The sequence below is a fragment of the Lampris incognitus genome, chromosome 1 (genome assembly GCF_029633865.1).
Source record: "Lampris incognitus isolate fLamInc1 chromosome 1, fLamInc1.hap2, whole genome shotgun sequence".
Lineage (NCBI taxonomy): Eukaryota > Metazoa > Chordata > Actinopteri > Lampriformes > Lampridae > Lampris > Lampris incognitus.
In genome coordinates this window covers 116,453,963-116,474,323 of record NC_079211.1, presented here as the reverse complement: position 1 = coordinate 116,474,323, position 20,361 = coordinate 116,453,963, and the positions used below count along the sequence as shown (strand labels likewise).

Here is a 20,361-nt window from a genome sequence, read left to right as displayed (position 1 = left end):
AAAAAAATGAAGGGGTGACGTTTGTCTACTTTTGATTTTCATACGTTGACGTAAAAATATTTTTCACAATTTGATTACAGTTCATTTACCATCATGTACACAGACCCACGCAGTTAGCAACTCTTTATTTACCTCTAGATTTGACACGGTTAAGGTTTATTACCAAGATTTTTTTTCTGTATTTGTAAAGTTCAAATATTTGCAGTTGTGATACTCTGGCTTCTTTTTTCTAATCGGGGAAGTGACCAACTGCGTTTCAAACCAAGCAGTCCAAAGACGGTTACAGTTTGTCCAGGAAGTTGTCCAGGGCTGGGATGCCCTCCTTGAGACCTTTGCGTTTGCGAGTCTCGGCAATCACCTGTGCTGGCCGGCTGGCGTCCTCGTAGGGGTCTCCCGACAGAATCTGCCAGTGGTCAAACACACACTGAGGGAAGGCCTGGCCACCTGTGTTCGATCGCAAGTCTGCTGTAAAACCTGTTCATGAATAAAGAAGAAAAGATTCTTTTCAACAGCTGTGGGTCCCTTTATTAGTGCGTCCTGTTGGTATGCAGTCCCACTTGGTGGCGTTTCTATTCATGTCCACATTAGGGTTGTGTATTGGTGAGAATCTGGCAATACAATACGTGTGACGATTCAATACATCTCGATATATTGCGATACTTTAAGGTGATGTATTGTGGTTTCATAGGCCTGTGTTCTTTGTGCTTATACTACTTCCTGTCTCGGTTTACGTTGTTGTGTTGGAGTGGACGGGTCACATGGCTGAAGATAGATCACAGCACTGTTATCTAGCGGGGTTACACACAACACAATGTGACGAACCTTTACATGTAAACAATTAAAAATCGATATAGTGGTTTTGAGAATCGATACATTACAAAAGATAATATCGCGATAACTCAAGTGTATCGATGTTTTCTTACACCCCTAGTCCACATAGCATCATTCACCTAAAGTCATGCATTTTCCCCCAAAGACCAACAAAATTAGCATTTTTTGTAAACCAAGAACGTGACGTAAAAGTGAAAAGGTGATACATTTATTTTGATGGCTGGTGTTTGTGAGTTTACCGAATGATTCGTTGACGGGAAGGTAGGCCTTCACGATGAAGATGGGCGTCCCAGCAACTTGGCTCTCCTCAAACACATGGCCTCTCTTCCTGTTCAGTACGCCGTAGATGCCTCCCACCACGTGCTCTGGACACTTTCACAACAGGTATATTTCACCGTGTTAAACGTGCAGTACGTGCAGCATCGTCATGCAAAACATCCGTACATGTTGGCATGGCAACACAGTAAAGCGTCCCAGCCACTCACTGCGTTTACATGCTCAAAGTCGAGCTACGGTTACAGCTCGACTAGGCCATGTAGTTGGACTCCTGTCGTCACAGTATACAACAACCACGGGAGAATCGATTTATTGACGGAAGTATGTCCGACCCCGGTACGGTAGGTGGCGATATGCCCCCTTTCAGCTGGTTGCTGCTGGATGAAAGACCGCCGCGGTAACTATGGAGCATGCGCAGAACGCCTAGGCCAGTTCGGGGCCGATTGAAGCGTATACATGGCAGAGTTAATCCATCCCCAACCGCATCATCTAGGTGCATTAGTCCGACTTCGAGAAATTCGATTTAGTACGATTTCAGTCGGACTAACACGTTTACGTGTATTTTAAAAGTCCAGTTTTAGTTTGGCTAACACAATAAATCCACTTTTTCTAACATCATGTAAACGTAGTCAATGGCAACATTTTCTATCAACTTCATGAACAAGTAGTTTATTTGGAGAAAAAAAACTCGAATATTCCTTAATAACTCATTTTCAATTACCATTATTTTATAATTGCCATTAAGTAACATACACCCAAGAAACGGTTCTCAAACGGATTAACGCAATAATTTGATTTTAAGTGTCATGTAAACGTACTGACTGTTTCCAAACCATATAACATAGCTGGTCTCACTACCGTCTTGTAAACCTTCCCTTTAACTCTTGCTGGTACCCTTCGGTCGCAAATCACTCCTGACACTCTTCTCCACCCACTCCACCCTGCCTGCACTCTCTTCACCTCTCTTCTGCACTCCCCGTTACTTTGGACAGTTCACCCTAAGTATTTAAACTCATCCACCTTCGTCACCTCCACTCCTTGCATCCTCACCATAATACTGTCCTCCCTCTCACTCACGCATAGATATTCCATCTTGCTCCTACTGACTTTCATTCCTCTTCTCTCCAGTGCATATCTCCACCTCTCCAGGCTCTCCTCCACCTGCACCCTGCTCTCGCTACAGATCACAATGTCATTCGCAAACTTCATAGTCCACGGAGACTCCTGCCTGATCTTGTCTGTCAACCTGTCCATCACCATTGCAAACAAGAAAGGGCTCAGAGCTGATCCTTGGTGTAATCCCACCTCCACCTTGAACCCATCTGTCATTCCAACCACACACCTCACCACTGTCACACTTCCCTCATGCCTATCTTGCACCACTCCTACATACTTCTCTGCAACTCCCGACAAAACTGCCACTTTAAAAAAAAAAGAAAAAGAAAGACAAACCTGATCTTTTCAAGTAAGCTGTTAATGGCAAAGACATGATCTTTTTTCGGTCCTCAACCTCACCTTAACACTAACAAGCAAGGCCTGGTTTGAGGATTTTAGGCTGCACAGTAGGGGATCAAAAAGTTGGCAATAGCGTGCAGTCTAGTACAAGAATTGTATACTATAACAGTATTAACTAGATTCCCAAGAAAGCAGTGGTCTACAACATATAACTTCAAGGACTGAAAACAGTACATGTATTTGAAAAAAACTAGGTGTAGGTACAAACAGTTTCTAAATCCGTGTGGAGTTTATGGACACTTGGCACTTAACGCAAAGAGTAGGGGGTTTCCCAGTGTGCTGGCAAAATTCCCAATCTGGCTACCTAATCATCCCCCCATGTAACTGCATGGCTCAATGATTCCTCACTCTCCACCTCAAGCTGAGGTGTGGTGAGCGTTCTGGTGCAAAATGGCTGCCGTGCATCACCCAGGTGGTGCTACACATTGGTGGTGTTTGAAGTGAGTTACCCCCTTCAATGTGAAGCGCTTTGGGTGTCTAGAAAAGCGCTATATAAATGTAATTATTATTATTATTATTATTATTATTATCTTGTGTTGGAGGAACTTGGAATTTTTTTGTATGTCTTAGTTTAAAATAATCATCCCCGAACATTAGAGCACTGAGGCTGCTCTCAATTTAGGCACGTCTATTATTTAAATTTGTCAGGAAAAAGGGGTAATTGAGCCACAAAGGGGTCAGATTTGGAGATAATTCACTTTGTTGCACACAATAGTTATTACCTGAATCTCCACCAAGTAGATGGGCTCCATAAGCCTGGGCTGAGCAGTGAGCATAGAGGCATAAAGGACACGGCGGGCAGTTGGGATTATCTGTCCACCCCCTCTGTGTATGGCGTCTGCATGGAGGGTCACGTCGTGGATGTCGAAACGCACCGCCCTCATGTTTTCCTCACACAGTGCACCCTAGTAGTTTAATAACCCTTTAATCATTGTTTGCTGAACATGAGTAACAGTACTGATGTGTAAAAAAGTATGAAAGAAAATCGTTTATAAATGACTTTTTAAGTTTATGTGAATGTAGAATTTGAAAATTACCACTAGTGTATTACCAGATCACAATGTCAAGTTGATCAGTCACATCTCTAACTAAGAGGCTAATACCCTGAGGCCATCACCTCAGACTTCCTCCTCACCTCTTTGGTGGCCCACTGGAATCCGGCAACAACGCTGTCCTTGATCTCGTTCAGGTACTGGACCCCTTTGGAGACATCGATCAACATGTTGGGCCCTGACCCGTCAGGCCCAAAACACCAGATCTTGCGTGCCTCTGTCACTTCCCACTCATACTTCTCAGCCAGGTAGCGGGCCCTCTGTTTTAGCTCTTGTCTGTGGCTCACTTCTCCTTTGTCCACATCCTCAGCCAGACCATCAGGGAGGGGACGTGCTTTCATGAACAGCCGGTTGTGCTTATTTGGGGATTTCGATAAGCAGATGTTGCTTGATTCCTCACTGACTGTTTCCCGGTAGGAAACCACAGGGTCAGATTTCTGTGAAATGAAACACAAGCATGAGATAGCTGATTAAAATGGCGAAACACAGAGTGATTCTTTCAGAATTGTAGTCTTGGCACTGTAATTTACCTTCAAGGGAATGCCAGCATGGTCTTCTTCCAGATCTTTCAGACAAATTTCAAGGTGCAGCTCCCCAGCTCCAGCCACGATGTGCTCCCCTGATTCTTCAATAATGCACTATAAGACAAAGGGAAAACTAGAAAGTAAAAAAGAGTATCCAAAACACAAAAATAATTAGTTTTCGAGTTTTTTTAACCAGATCCGCCAAAGAGAAGGTTACATAAATTGACCAGTCTCATTTGCAATAAGGTTACAGAAATGTTCAATAGTTTGCTTTGTGTAGATTAAGTCATGCGCTTTTCCTCCCCCAGTCCACCAGTACCTGAACCATAGGGTCAGACTTGGCTAGTCGTTTAAGACCCTCCACCAACTTGGGCAAGTCAGCCGGGTTGCTGGCCTCAACGGCCACTCTTACCACAGGGCTAACACTGAACTTCATCACCCTCATGTTGTGGGCATGCTCAAATGTGGTGATGGTCCCTGTTTTCACCAGGAATTGGTCAACTCCAACAAGACCAACAATATTCCCACAGGGCACATCTTCAATGGGCTCTATGTAACGCCCCATCATCAGGATTGTCCTGTGGAAATACACAGAATAGTAGACAGTTAAGTGGTTGGAAAATGTAGCTGGGCTTGCAAGACACAACAAAGTGTTTTTAAAGCCCTTTATGCAAACAAAAAATATTTAAAGAGTAACATATTAGAAACATAGACTTAATTTTGACAAACCTTTGAATTTGCTTAAGGTACAAGTCCTCCTTCTTTCCAGGTGAGAAGTTTGGGCCCATAATACGCACTTTCTGTCCTGTGGCCACGACACCAGAGAAAACACGACCAAAGGCATAGAAGCGTCCCTTGTCACTGGTAGGCACCATCTTGGAGATATACATCATTAGTGGACCTTTAGGGTCACAATTCTTTATTCCTGTCATAGAATAAATAGAATGTAAAAACCAGAAAACGTTTAAAGGTTAGTGTCTTGATGCACGCTCAATAATCCAGGTAAGAAAATCAAAGTAGGTTAGATCAGTTCATCTGGATACAACGTTTATTGACAGATACGTTTCATCCTCAACTAAGTGAGATCTTCAGTCTAAACTGACTGCAGGTATCCCCACCCTTATAAACATCTTATCTCAACTCATCTCATCTCATCTTCAGTCACTTCTCTAGGGTTGGGTCGCGGTGGCAGCAAGCTAAGTAGGGCACTCCAGATGTCCCTCTCCCGAACAACGCCCTCCAGCTCCTCCTGGGGAATCCCTAGATGTTCCCAGGCCAGATTGGACATGTAGTCCCTCCAGCGAGTTCTGGGTCTACCCCGGGGTCTCATCTCAGTTGGACATGCCTAGAAAACCTCCAAAGGAAGGCGCCCAGGAGGCATCCTAATCAGATGCCCGAACCACCTCAACTGGCTCCTTTCGACACGAAGCAGCAGTGGTTCTACTCCGAGCTCCCTCCGGATGTCCAAGCTCCTCACCCTATCTCTAAGGCTGAGCCCAGACACCCTACGGAGGAAACTCATTTAAGCCGCTTTTATCCGCGATCTCACCCTTTCCGTCACTACCCAAAGCTCATGACCATAGGTGAGGGTGGGAACGAAGACTGACTGGTAAATGTACTGCTGATGCTGCACCAATACGCCTGTCAATCTCCCGCTCCATCCTACCTCACTCGTGAACAAGACTCCAAAATACTTGAACTCCTTCACTTGAGGCAACAACTCATAAACAATACAGTGCCTATCAACCGAAACTAACGATATAAAAACAGTTTCTTCCCGTGGGCTGTCATTCAAATGAACACTTAACTGTCAAATAAATCCAACCATTATGTATATACTGTACTGTACATTGTACGTATATTGCTACACTCGGTAAGTAAGTAAAATTTTATTTAAATAGCACTTTTAAAAACACACAATTACAAAGTGATTTACACGCAATACAGAAAATACAAATAAATACATCAAATACATTGAATGAATATATAAGACATGGCATAGGGATTAACAGACCAAGCTAAAAATGAACCAAAACAGAAGTCAGGGGTGGAGATCTATAAAAAGGCTTGCCTGAAAAGATGGGTTTTTAGAAGCCGCTTAAAACAGTCCAAAGGTTCAGCGAATCTAATGGATTGGGGGAGATTATTCCAGAGGCTTGGGACTTGGGTTTTGCAGAGTGAGAGATGGATAAAAGACCGAGGTTTGAGAATCAGAGTGGTCGTGAAGTGGAATGAGAAATAAGAAGATCAGAAATGTAACTGGGGGCAAGATCATGCAGTGTTTTAAATGTAATCAAGATTTTATAGATTATTCTGAATTTACGGGGGGCCAATGGAGGGATGCAAGAATAGGGGTCATATGGGAGCTACGGCTAGTTCTAGTGTAACTGCAGACAGTGTCAGTTAAGTTTTTAGTTTTGTTTTCTGCATTATAATTTTGGTTCCTACTTCTCACCTGTATATTGTAGCACGGAGGGCGGAACTAATCTCCGCGGCTCTATTGTTACCGGCAATTTAAGAATGTAGCACCTCCATATCAAGTGCCAAAAATAATAGCACTAACAGCGACAACAAGAAAATAGCAGCACACAAGACAAAGCTAATTAAGAGAAAGACAAGTTAAGATAACGAGAAGATTTAATTGTATACTTACCTGTAAGACCTGAGGAAAGAAGATAATCCAGACGGAGACCAGACGAAGTGAAGAATTTAGCCCCTCAGTACTAAGCAGCTGACGAGGTAACGTTATGTGTTGCTAATTGTCTGTTGTGCTAGCTAATTTGCTAATGTGCTAACTATCTGTGCAGTTATTGAGAATTGACGTACATGTATGCATTTTATTTTTATTTTTATTTGCTCTCAACCCAGTCTCACGGGTTGGCCTGTTCCTATCCAAGACTTGCTTCGTTGTGATTACTGAGTGGAGCTACATCTAGTAAGTCTAGCAGCTGCATTCTGAACCAGCTGTAGACTATTTAAAGTAGCTTGGTTGAGGCCAGAGTAGAGGGAGTTACAGTAATTTAGACGGGAGAAAATGAAAGTGAATTAATATTTCGATATCCTTAAAAGACAGAATATTTCTGATTTTTGCAAATTTCTTAGCTGAAGAAAACAGGATTGGACAAGCTTAGTAACATGGTGATCAAAAGACATTCTATTCAAAGATGATACCAACATTTTTAGCTGTAGGTTTGATGTTTGATTGAATTGGACCAATAAACTGATCAACTGCAGTGGCAAAGTTCTCCGGATCAATTAAGATAACTTCCGTTTTGTTGGGGTTTAGATGGAGGAAATTAAGGGACATCCAGTCTTTGGTGGCATCTAAGCAATCATGGAGGGGGGACAGTTGATTCAGGTAATTGGGTTTGGCAGAGAAATAGAGCTGAGTATCATTGGCATAACGGTGGTATGACTTGTCTTGAAAGTGACTAAACAAATGACCCAGAGGAAGCATGTATAAAGAGAAGAGGATTGGCCCAAGGACAGACCCCTGAGGGACTCCACACTAGGGGAGCTGATGAGGATACAAGGTTGTTAAGACAAACATCCATCCATCCATTATCCAAACCGCTTATCTTGCTCTCAGGGTGGAAGGAAATGTAAGTTTGTAAATGAAAGTTTGAAATGAAAGTTTATAAATTGGTCTATAATTCTCTACCCCTGCCGGATCAAGAACTGCCACAACTGGTGGCCAATTCGTTTCTATTATTCAAGGTGGACATATCGTGTCTGCAAATATTAGAGAAGAAACGTATTTTATTATTTGCAGACCTGATATGTCCACCTTGAATAATAGAAACGAATTGGCCACAAGTTGTAGACACCGAAAAAAATATCTCCTTTGTAACTATAAGTAAAACGTCTTTATTATCCCCCCCCCATTAGATGATACACATATGACATTTATTAGAGTTTTTTTAAATATATTTTTTTAATATTTTAACTGCTTGTCCTTCCATCTGTGCCCCAACACCACCCCAATATATAATTCACATAAATTACCTTCTTATATTTTTTAATGTACATAATTTCAACAGTGCCCTGGCCCCTAAATGCTTTTCAAAACAAACCCCAGTCCCATTGGTTGAAATGTTTTCTACCCCTCCATTGGTTGCTGTGCATCATAAGTACCTACCCCATTGGTTGTTATAGTTTGGATATTTCCCCATCTGATTGGTCGCTGTCCAACCGAAATCAGGGGCGTGACGCTGGGCAACGTAACTATGATTCTTTGTTGAAACACATTAGCAGCTGATGAGTGCGAGACGCACGAAATAGGCCTGTACTGCTATGCATTCAAATCTTTTTCCTGTATCCGTGTTGATATATGTGTGTGTGTATATATGTTGTAGCGAATTCGGGGGGCCGTCTTGGAGACCGTCACCACAGCCGGGACGCGAACCCGTGTCTCCCACTCCGCAAGCGACAACGTTAACCAGTCGACTAAAGGGTCCGACCCGTTAGTCAAGGACCAACGTGTCTACTTATCCATGCAGGATACAATATATACACTACCGTTCAAAAGTTTGGGATCACCCAAACAATTTTGTGTTTTCCATGAAAAGTCACACTTATTCACCACCATATGTTGTGAAATGAATAGAAAATAGAGTCAAGACATTGACAAGGTTAGAAATAATGATTTGTATTTGAAATAAGATTTTTTTTACATCAAACTTTGCTTTCGTCAAAGAATCCTCCATTTGCAGCAATTACAGCATTGCAGACCTTTGGCATTCTAGCTGTTAATTTGTTGAGGTAATCTGGAGAAATTGCACCCCACGCTTCCAGAAGCAGCTCCCACAAGTTGGATTGGTTGGATGGGCACTTCTTGCGTACCATACGGTCAAGCTGCTTCCACAACAGCTCAATGGGGTTCAGATCTGGTGACTGCGCTGGCCACTCCATTACCGATAGAATACCAGCTGCCTGCTTCTGCTCTAAATAGTTCTTGCACAATTTGGAGGTGTGTTTAGGGTCATTGTCCTGTTGTAGGATGAAATTGGCTCCAATCAAGCGCTGTCCACTGGGTATGGCATGGCGTTGCAAAATGGAGTGATAGCCTTCCTTATTCAGAATCCCTTTTACCCTGTACAAATCTCCCACCTTACCAGCACCAAAGCAACCCCAGACCATCACATTACCTCCACCATGCTTAACAGATGGCGTCAGGCATTCTTCCAGCATCTTTTCATTTGTTCTGCGTCTCACAAACGTTCTTCTTTGTGATCCAAACACCTCAAACTTGGATTCATCCGTCCACAACACTTTTTTCCAGTCTTCCTCTGTCCAATGTCTGTGTTCTTTTGCCCATCTTAATCTTTTTCTTTTATTGGTCAGTCTCAGATATGGCTTTTTCTTTGCCACTCTGCCCTGAAGCCCAGAATCCCGCAGCCGCCTCTTCACTGTAGATGTTGACACTGGTGTTTTGCGGGTACTATTTAATGAAGATGCCAGTTGGGGACCTGTGAGGCGTCTGTTTCTCAAACTAGAGACTCTAATGTACTTATCTTCTTGCTCAGTTGTGCAACGCGGCCTCCCACTTCTTTTTCTACTCTGGTTAGAGCCTGTTTGTGCTGTCCTCTGAAGGGAGTAGTACACACCGGTGTAGGAAATCTTCAATTTCTTAGCAATTTCTCGCATGGAATAGCCTTCATTTCTAAGAACAAGAATAGACTGTCGAGTTTCAGATGAAAGTTCTCTTTTTCTGGCCATTTTGAGCGTTTAATTGACCCCACAAATGTGATGCTCCAGAAACTCAATCTGCTCAAAGGAAGGTCAGTTTTGTAGCTTCTGTAACGAGCTAAACTGTTTTCAGATGTGTGAACATGATTGCACAAGGGTTTTCTAATCATCAATTAGCCTTCTGAGCCAATGAGCAAACACATTGTACCATTAGAACACTGGAGTGATAGTTGCTTGAAATGGGCCTCTATACACCTATGTAGATATTGCACCAAAAACCAGACATTTGCAGCTAGAATAGTCATTTACCACATTAGCAATGTATAGAGTGTATTTCTTTAAAGTTAAGACTAGTTTAAAGTTATCTTCATTGAACAGTACAGTGCTTTTCCTTCAAAAATATGGACATTTCAATGTGATCCCAAACTTTTGAACGGTAGTGTATATATACTTTTCTTACTTATTTGGGCTGGTTTTCATTGAGAAATGATTGGAGGTCTGGTTAAGCAGGGTATAGTATAAGAGGACGTCACCGTGAGGTGCGTGTGCGTCTCCTGGAGTGTGTTAATGGCAGGAGGTTGCCTAAATGCCTCAGGATGTGCCACTTTGAGAATGCGGTGCAGGTTCACACCGTTCCAGCTTAGAAGGACTTTGAAGAAAACCAAGTCTCCTTTATTTTTTTGACGATCCATCCACCATCAACCTAAACTGAACTAAACTACCAAGACGGTGTCTGCCACTTACGGAAGCTGAGACCCACGCAGCCGAGGCCTTGTCGGAGGGACCTGCTAACTGCTAGCCTGCTACCTCGGTAAACTAGCCCACCTCCGCTATTTCTGTCGTCTTGGAAGTCAGTCCTTCTTCTTGTTCTTTCCTCGTTTCCATCTTTTCTACACACTCCAGGTTAGGACTTAAGTTTAACCCTTAACCCCTAGACCCGACTAGTCCGTAACATATATTTACTGTCCAAGAGAGCGAACGCCAGGATGACTGTCGGAACTGTGGGTCTGCATGGGGTAGCAGTTAGCTTAGCCTGCCCTGCTTCCACCTCCTGTCAGACTGCCCTCGGTGTTTCCTCCTCAGGCACAGCTCCAAGCAGGGTTGTGGTCCCAGGGCCCACCGGATGATCCCGGCCGATCCAACGCCAGCACTCCCAGCCAGACACCTTCGACATACCTTCCCGCACTTCACAGGACGACACCAAAAGCACATTCAACGCTAGGTGAGGCTGCCGGCCTGCATGGGCTAGCAGTTAGCTTAGCCTGCCCCGCTTCTGCGTCCTGTCAGACGCCCCTCGGTGTTTCCTCTTCGGGCGCAGCTCCAGGCAGGGCCGTGGTCCCTGGGCCCACAGGACGCAGCAGACCAAGCTCTCCCAGCCGATCCAGCACCAGCTCTCCCAGCCATCAAACCAAGACACAAACTTAGACGCAGACGTGGACAAAGACACTGCATGGACGGTACTGGGTGAGGCCGCCGCAAACGTGAATTCGTGCTGCCATCTTCCCACACCGGAAGCGGAAGGTATAAAAGAAGGTATATAGAACTTTGATATAATGGATATCAGGTTTAATTAGACACATTGATATCCCACTAGTCGGCACCCGACAAGAACAGTAAATAATGAGCAAACATGTCCATCCACATCCTGACCCGACTTAAGTGTTTTGAGAGAGAGCGGCGATGTCTAGAATCCAGATTATTCTTGAATAGTGATGAAAATTAATAATTTAATCTTTGAATGGAGAAACTGTGGGGCTTTGTGTCGGTTAATGGGATGTGTGACAAAGGGTCAAAATACTGTGCAGTGCAATGCAAACTGGGACACCTGGTCATCATTGTCTAGTTTATGTCACGAGCTTTTGGATTTTTTTAATGTGCATTTCAGATGAATGAGATTTTAAAGACTGGGCTATTGCCGTTACTGAACCACTTGGAAACAACACAAACCAACAACAGTTAAGTCTTTTTATAAATGGTTAAGCTACTTCTGAAACCTTTGATGTCTAAATACTTGTTAAGGTTTTGGTAAATTCTTTAGTATTATTGATCAGTCAAACCATTAACAGAACAAAACACGTGCAATTTAATAATAATGTAAAACAAAGATATGATGTTATCCATAGAAACAACCCCTTATGTTCCCTCACCCAGGGCAGACTCATCATCTCCAGGCCCTTCATACAGCAGCTCACAGCGATACTTCTGAGCAGTCACCGGGGAGGGGAGGTGGATTGTGATCATTTGGAGCAGAGCATCCCCTGCTGGCAGCCAGCGGCGCATCACCGCCTGAGGAGCAACAGCGCAGCAGAACCCCAGATGAAATGATTTAACATTTCACTATGCATACCTAGAACACTAGGTAGGTGGATTTCACAATTAGAAGAATTGTGAAACCTGGTCTAAGGTTGGACCTACATTTAATTAATTCCTAAATAAAGAACAGGACATTACTAGACTGCACATTTGAAAACAGTCCTATTTTAAGAATAATCTTGTTTAATGTTGCAGTTCTAGGTTTATTCTAAATCTCCTCGTGAAATGAAAGATTCATTATGTCATTTGATCATGGCATGTCTTAAAGGAATTCATGACGGGTCTTGAAGGAATTTGCAACACACATACCTTCAGAAGGGGTTTTCCTTCCTTTTCTTTGTCATCAGCATCAAGTTTTACATCCAATTTCTGAATCAACTTCTCGGACTCTTCCTTCTTAAAGTTCATGATAGCATCAAAAACCTTGGACGTAAGATACAGATGGAATAGTTAGCGATTCATATGTTCTATGTTTATCTACCAGATTTCAGAGAGTTACTACAGTAGTTGCACAAGACAAACCTTGAAAATGGGGTCCAACACAAGCTGGCAAAATGTTCTCGGAAGGTTCTTGCCATCAGCAGTAGTGGCTGACTTACTGAATTTACCAGCCGCAGGATCAAAGAACCTAACCAGATAATATTACCCATGAATCAGTCTTCCGTAATATCCCAAAAACATATAAATGAGTTCTCCAAGAATGGTTGTAAAACTGGAGTTTGAAAATCCCAATGTGTGTGCACACTCACTTGTCACCCCACAGCTTCTTCATCATCTCCTCCACCTTCCGAGCACGCTCAGCAGGTGGCAGTGCAGTCTTTTTTTCAGCCTTTGCTGCAAACTTAGCCACGTACATCTCAGCAAATTGCTTGAGTGTGAACGCCCAGCTGTGGAGGCCTGAACCAAAACCAACAGTCCCCACCACCGGGTCGACCTGTTAACGCAACCAGAGCAGAGGGATGGACACAGGCTGAGAATGCATGCCTCATGCCAACAAGAATGATAAACTAGGCCACTTTGTGACTAGGAGAAAATGAACTGGCCAGTGAATGCCACTTGTGAGTTGTTAGGTAACAGACTGCGTTAGTATATCCACAGACTTCATAGGGGATTTATCAGAATCATACTTAAGACTGGTGGCTGATGCATCCTTCAATGCATCCTTTGTACATATAGATGGTGATCAGATCATAACACACCTAATCAAACACAAATAAGAAAGTCCATGCAAATTGTACTCTAGGTACAAGCTTTCAGCAGTGAGCCAAAGGTTATCGAGGAAGAAGTGTGTGATGAGAAAGCCCCATTTAAACCCTAAAACTATCAGAGAAAGAGTGAAGTTCGTCCAATTCTCAAAATCTACAACGGAATTAACCTTGTCCGAGGCACTTAATATTCACCAGAATCCTGTGCAGCTCCCCAATTTTCCTCATTGAGTAGGCTATAAAAGTAAGTTGAATTAATGCCATTTCACATTAGACAGAACAAAACACATTATCTTTTTTTTGTTTGTTGATAAGTTAATTTAAGTCAAGTCAACTTTATTCATATAATGCTAAGTCACAGTTACAGTCTCAGATGGCTTTGCATTCAAACACTGAAAAACGGGTAGATACAGTGAATGGCAATGAATTACTCCCTCTATCCTGAAACAGGAGAAAACAATAACAGGAAAGAAAAATGGGGAAAAATGGTAGAAGCCTCAGAACGACCAGCATATGATAGGTCCAATGTGGACAAGGAAGATATTGTTGTAAGAGATTTAGAAATAAAACACTTAACAAAACCACTTACTGACAGAGAAGCAATGCAAAAAAGAGAAGCAGATACTGGGACATCACTGCATGCGGAAGCATGTGAAGCATCTTCCCAAAACATTGGCACAGAGCAGCATCCATCCTGTGCAACATCCATCCCGTGCAACATCCATCCCATGCAGCATCTATTCTGCAGCATCCATCCTATGAGTTCCACAGAGACGAATAGAGCTCTCCTACAGACAACAGATACAGGTCCATACAGAGACAGAGAGAGTACAGAATGAGAATGATGTGTAGCCAGAGCTGTCACAAATGACGAGGAAGTAGTCGCGAATGAAAAACCAAACAAAAGGCAGACAAGAGTCTTCAGAGATGCCAGGGTCAATGGATACACAGAATGCAGCACAGACAGAAGCCCCATCCCCCAGCAGAACCAGATCTAGTCCTGAAATGAGAGATGAGGGAGAGAGACAAGTAAACTCAAGAGAGCACAGCGATCATGCAGACAAACAAATAGTGGGTTAGAAGGGTGCAAAAGGCAAGGTGGGTCCCAGGACTTAAAAGTTCAGGGCCAACTAAAAAGACTTACCTTACCTTGCATTGAGACTGAGCCTCAGCCAGGGAGAAGGTGTTAAGGTTAAGCATCAACCAAGTGGCCAGTAATGATAATGAGAATAAGTGACATTGTCTGCAGGAGCCTATTACTGACCATGATGTTACCCATGGGTCCATGATCCCCTTCTCCATAGGTTGATATGATGACGTTGACGTTCTCTACAATGCGCTGGAAGGTCCGGTAGAGCTCATCTGGCTTCAGCTGCAGCTCCAGGAGGGCTCGGTCCATCTTGTTCATCATCAGAACTGGTTTGATTCGCTCAGCAATGGCCTGCCTGAGGACAGTCTCAGTCTGGACACACACTCCTACAGGGGGAAGTGGACTGTTGTTCAACTAATTTGTTTAGCTTTGAGCTACAACGAGACAACGGGACTTGCTGCAAATGACACTCATACACACACAATTACAGCGTAAGATATCAAATCAAATGTTACAAATGAACATATTTAGGTACAGAAAAATGTTACTATTTCAAACACATAGTTACATATTACTGAGATATTAGGTAACTATTAAATCATATTTTGACCTTAAAGCAGTGGCTTTTCCCCCACAACATCTTGCCAACTACCCAATTTCTGCCTGTAATTACCATTTCAAGGCTTCCTATAATGCGTTGTAATTATGAAAATGTTACTGTTAGCTAAATTGTTTTGGAAAGTTCAAATAAGGTATTCTAAGTTTTTTCAATCTTACTTCAAAGCATGAATAATATTTATTTGACAGATGGCCCATGATAAGATTATTAGCGTAGAAGATGCCACATCAGGGTCCCTTGAAAGGCGCTATACAAAACTAAGTTGTTGTTGTTGTTGTTGTTTAAAGACAACAACAATAAGTACTATCTTACAGAAAACGTTTTAGTAAGAAGGCGCAACAGTTGTATTATGTACAGATCGAGTCCAAGGTGGAATTGATTCCCTCGCCATTTGTCCTGCTACTCACACACACACACACACACACACACACACACACACACAGAGTTGTCATCAGCATACGCAGGAGTAATCAGTGCTGTCAGCATTTGCCCTGCAGAATGGACGGCATGTGTTCCAGCCGAATAAGTTGCTTTTGCAAAGCGACCTGGAGTTGCAGCTGTTGTGTGGGAGCAGTGGTCAAAACACCGTCTATCTAATATTTGTGTTTTTTGCAAGCAACTGGATGATAGTTGCCTCGACAGTTGCCACTGACAGGGACAACAGCGGAATGAGCTGCGGGTGAAGGGTTAGAGACCAGTGCTCTTTATTTTTTCTTTCGTACCTGAGACACAGTCTACAACTACAAGTGCTCCGTCGGTGACCCGCAGAGCAGCAGTCACCTCAGATGAGAAATCCACATGACCGGGAGAGTCAATCAAGTTTATGAGGAAGCCATGGCCATCCGTGCCATGTTTGATGAAGGCCAAGTCATTTTCTTTGAGCTCATAGTACAGAGAGATGGCTCTGTAAAGAGGGGCAACACATAAAAGCCTTCAGTTAGTTGGAATAGGAAGGCCCGAAACCAATTCTAAACTGATGTTTCTTGCACATCGGACAGGAGGACAAGCGATGGCAATGGCTGCTTGCATGTGGTCTATGTCTGAATGATTTTTATGTCAATAATGGTCAAAGTAGACTGGAAAGGCTAATGTATTCTGAAGCACAGGAACAGTTTTGGGATACAAAATAAATTGAAGATCGTTTTAATTCATCTGCAAGAGCACATTGTTACAGCATTACATAATTACCAGTATGGACGTTTGAAATATTATTTTTGCTGTTATCATGTTCCACAGAAGATATCAACAATGTAGTGTACAGACTGCAATGAACATGACATGAAAAACATCCTCAGATGTTTCGAACATGACAACATGAAAAGCACATCTCAGATGTTTAGAACATGACAACATGAAACATATCCTCAGATGTTTAGAACATGACAACATGAAACACATCCTCAGATGTTTAGAACATGACAACATGAAACACATCCTCAGATGTTTAGAACATGACAACATGAAACACATCTTCAGATGTTTAGAACATGACATGAAACACACCATCAGATGTTTAGAACATGACGACATGAAACACATCCTCAGATGTTTAGAACATGACGACATGAAACATCCTCAGATGTTTAGAACATGACAACATGAAACACATCCTCAGATGTTTAGAACATGACAACATGAAACACATCCTCAGATGTTTAGAACATGACAACATGAAACACATCCTCAGATGTTTAGAACATGACAACATGAAACACATCCTCAGCTGTTTAGAACATGACAACATGAAAAGCACATCTCAGATGTTTAGAACATGACAACATGAAACATATCCTCAGATGTTTAGAACATGACAACATGAAACACATCCTCAGATGTTTAGAGCATGACATGAAACACATCCTCAGATGTTTAGAACATGACAACATGAACCACATCCTCAGATGTTTAGAACATGACAACATAAAACATCCTCAGATGTTTAGAACATGATGACATGAAACACATCCTCAGATGTTTAGAACATGACAACATGAATCACATCCTCAGATGTTTAGAACATGACAACATGAAACACATCCTCAGATGTTTAGAACATGACAACTTGAAACACATCCTCAGATGTTTAGAACATGACAACATGAAACATATCCTCAGATGTTTAGAACATGACAACATGAAACACATCCTCAGATGTTTAGAACATGACAACATGAAACATATCCTCAGATGTTTAGAACATGACAACATGAAACACATCCTCAGATGTTTAGAACATGACAACATGAAACATCCTCAGATGTTTAGAACATGACATGAAACACACCATCAGAATTTTAGAACATGACATGAAACACATCCTCAGATGTTTAGAACATGCCAACATGAAACACATCCTCAGATGTTTAGAACATGCCAACATGAAACACATCCTCAGATGTTTAGAACATGCCAACATGAAACACATCCTCAGATGTTTAGAACATGACAACATGAAACACATCCTCAGATGTTTAGAACATGCCAACATGAAACACATCCTCAGATTTTTTAGAACTTAACACATCATCAGATGTTTAGAACATAACACATCATCAGATGTGTAGAACACGACTGTGGCACCTACGTAGACTTTATGGTGATGCACCTCTCCTGCTCGTCTTTGCGGGTGTCTGTGAACCGGGTCTCTCCTGCTCGCGCAGAGGCAATGATCCCAGCTTTGCTCACAAGTGAATCTGTCAAAGTTGACTTTCCGTGGTCCACGTGGGCAATTACAGACATATTTCGGATGTTGGACTTCTTGTCCATAATCTCCCGAATCTGGTCAACTGTGAAGTTCACCTGAAAAACAGAAATGTTTGATTTTAATGAAAATCATTATTGACAAAGTCCTGGACGGAATATGGCTGAAAATGACAGTGATAAAAGATGACAGTTTGGAATCAGCCTTCCCATCATTATTTGTGAGGAGTTGCGTTGTTCTATGGACTGCGATTTAAGGTCTACAGAAGCCATTGGACCGACTGATTGAAGAGAAGACTTGTATATTGAAGAGGATCGACGTACCTCCAAAGTTTTCAACCCATCATAACACTTGCAAAATGTGCAAAACTAATACTCAGTCAAGCATGAATCACCTTTTTATCCCCCGTGTAGAACTAATAAAATATCAAATATCTCCACTGAGTAGATTATTCTTTACAGGCAAATGCTGTATGCAATGCAAAATGACACAGTCGAGATTATTTTATTTGAGGTTACGTAGTTGTTCACAATTGCATGAATCAATTCAGTGTTGGTGGGAAAAATGTGGATTGTGTGTGAAGGCGAATGGACCTCTGTGATCCATCATCCACACGAGAAGAACTAGCTTGTCTGGGTCAAAGTGGCCACCCTGACAAGCCCGATGGAGAAAAATGGTGAAACGTGGGCTCCTAAACTTGTATCAACGTAGCGAGAATATTTGGATTTATTGTAACGTTAACATTAATAATCACCAGAAAGAGAAGAATGACGTGCCGCAGTCAGAGAAGTGCGCGTCCTTCTCCGCACATGAAACTTGGATATGGCATCGCGCGGAGGAGTGGGCGTGGTCACATGCTATTTATAACGATGGATAAGGTTTATTTCAAGACCCCAACAACAATCCAGCAACAGCCAAATTTAATAACACCTTCATATAAGAGTTGCGGGTTAGCAAAAATATCATGCAAAACTCGGTTCCACGAACGTCCATAAATGCACCGCATCTTGTTGATAAAATAAATAAACAAATAAACAAATAAAACCGTCTTCTGGGTCACTCATTTCCAGACTGAAAGCGAAATCAATAATACATCCTGTAGACTTGTTTGGTCGTTAGTTATATTCGGCAGCAGTACTTCACCAGTCTGACCAAGTCGAGCCGTAACCTCAGTTTCACCGTCGTGCTCACCGGTCACTGCGTCATCATGTAGGTTAGTCTACAGTTCTTCTGTTCTTCTATAAAGGCTAAGCATATACATAATACATCGTTTATATCTACACTGCACAACAAAATGTCGTAAGTACCATTTTTGCAGAAGGCTCCTCCGTGGGCTGGACTGCTGAGTAGTCCCGTCCGGTGTATAACAGAGCAGGCAGCAGTATGACGTGCAGCGCTGCTTTAACGACGCGGCTGCGGCGTTTGCAGCTCATGTGGCGACTCAACCCCCACAAGCCCTGGAATGACGACTTAACCCCCACACGCCCCGACATGACGACATAACCCCCACAAGCCCCGACATGACGATTTAACCCCCAAACGCCCCGACATGACGACTTAACCCCTACACGCCCCGACATGAAGACTTAACCCCCACACGCCCTGACATGATGACTTAACCCCTACAAGCCCAGACAACACGACTTAACCCCCACACGCCCCGACATGACGACTTAACCCCCACACGCCCCGACATGACGACATAACGCCCACAAGCCCCGACATGACGACTTAAGCCCAACAAGCGCCGACATGACGACTTAACCTCCACAAGCCCTGCAAGTGACGACTTAACCCCCCCCCCCAAGCCCGGACAAGACGACTTAACCCCCACACACTCCGAGATGACGAATTAACCCCTACATGCCCCGACATGAAGACTTAACCCCTACAAGCCCAGACATGACGAATTAACCCCCACAACCCCCGACATGATGACTTATCCCCCACATACCCCCCGAGATGAAGACTTAACCCACACAAGTCCCGACACGACGACTTAACCCCCACATGCCCCGAGATGACGACTAAACCCCCACAAGCCCCGAGACGACGACTTAACGCCCACACGCCCCGACATGACGACTTAACCCTCACACGCCCCGAGATGACGACTTTATCCACTGAAGCCCCGACATGATGACTTAACCCCCACAAGCCCCGACATGACGACGTAACCCCCACACGCCCCGAGATGACAACTTAACCCCCGCACGTCCCGAGATGACGACTTTACACCCACAAGCCCCGACATGACGACTTAACCGCCACACGCTCCTAGATGACGACTTTGCCCTCACAAGCCCCGACAGGATGACTTATCCCCCACACACAACCCGACATGACGACTTAACCCCCACAAACCCCGACATGACGACTTAACCCCCACAAGCCTCGACATGACGACTTAACCCCCACATGCCCCGACATGACAACTTTACCCCCACAAGCCCCGACATGATGACCTATCCCCCACACGCCCCCTGAGATGACGACTTAACCCCCAAACGCCCCGAGATGACGACTTTGCCCCCACAAGCCCCGACA

General features: G+C 43.3%; 1 protein-coding gene across 1 annotated transcript; it reads right to left on the bottom strand.

The window, feature by feature from the left end:
• Positions 1 to 272: 272 nt before the first annotated feature.
• eef2l2 (eukaryotic translation elongation factor 2, like 2) lies at positions 273 to 19,235 on the bottom strand. The gene is made up of 15 exons (XM_056296545.1): positions 19,122 to 19,235; positions 17,698 to 17,912; positions 15,836 to 16,017; positions 14,669 to 14,880; positions 12,949 to 13,133; positions 12,722 to 12,827; positions 12,509 to 12,622; positions 12,034 to 12,172; positions 4,928 to 5,123; positions 4,518 to 4,776; positions 4,205 to 4,312; positions 3,758 to 4,111; positions 3,345 to 3,527; positions 1,071 to 1,203; positions 273 to 474 (listed from the first exon to the last, which is right to left on the bottom strand). The coding sequence occupies exons 1-15, from the start codon at positions 19,122 to 19,124 to the stop codon at positions 281 to 283; spliced, it is 2,583 nt and encodes an 860-aa protein (XP_056152520.1). The 5' UTR covers positions 19,125 to 19,235; the 3' UTR covers positions 273 to 280.
• Between the last annotated feature and the right edge of the window lie 1,126 nt (positions 19,236 to 20,361).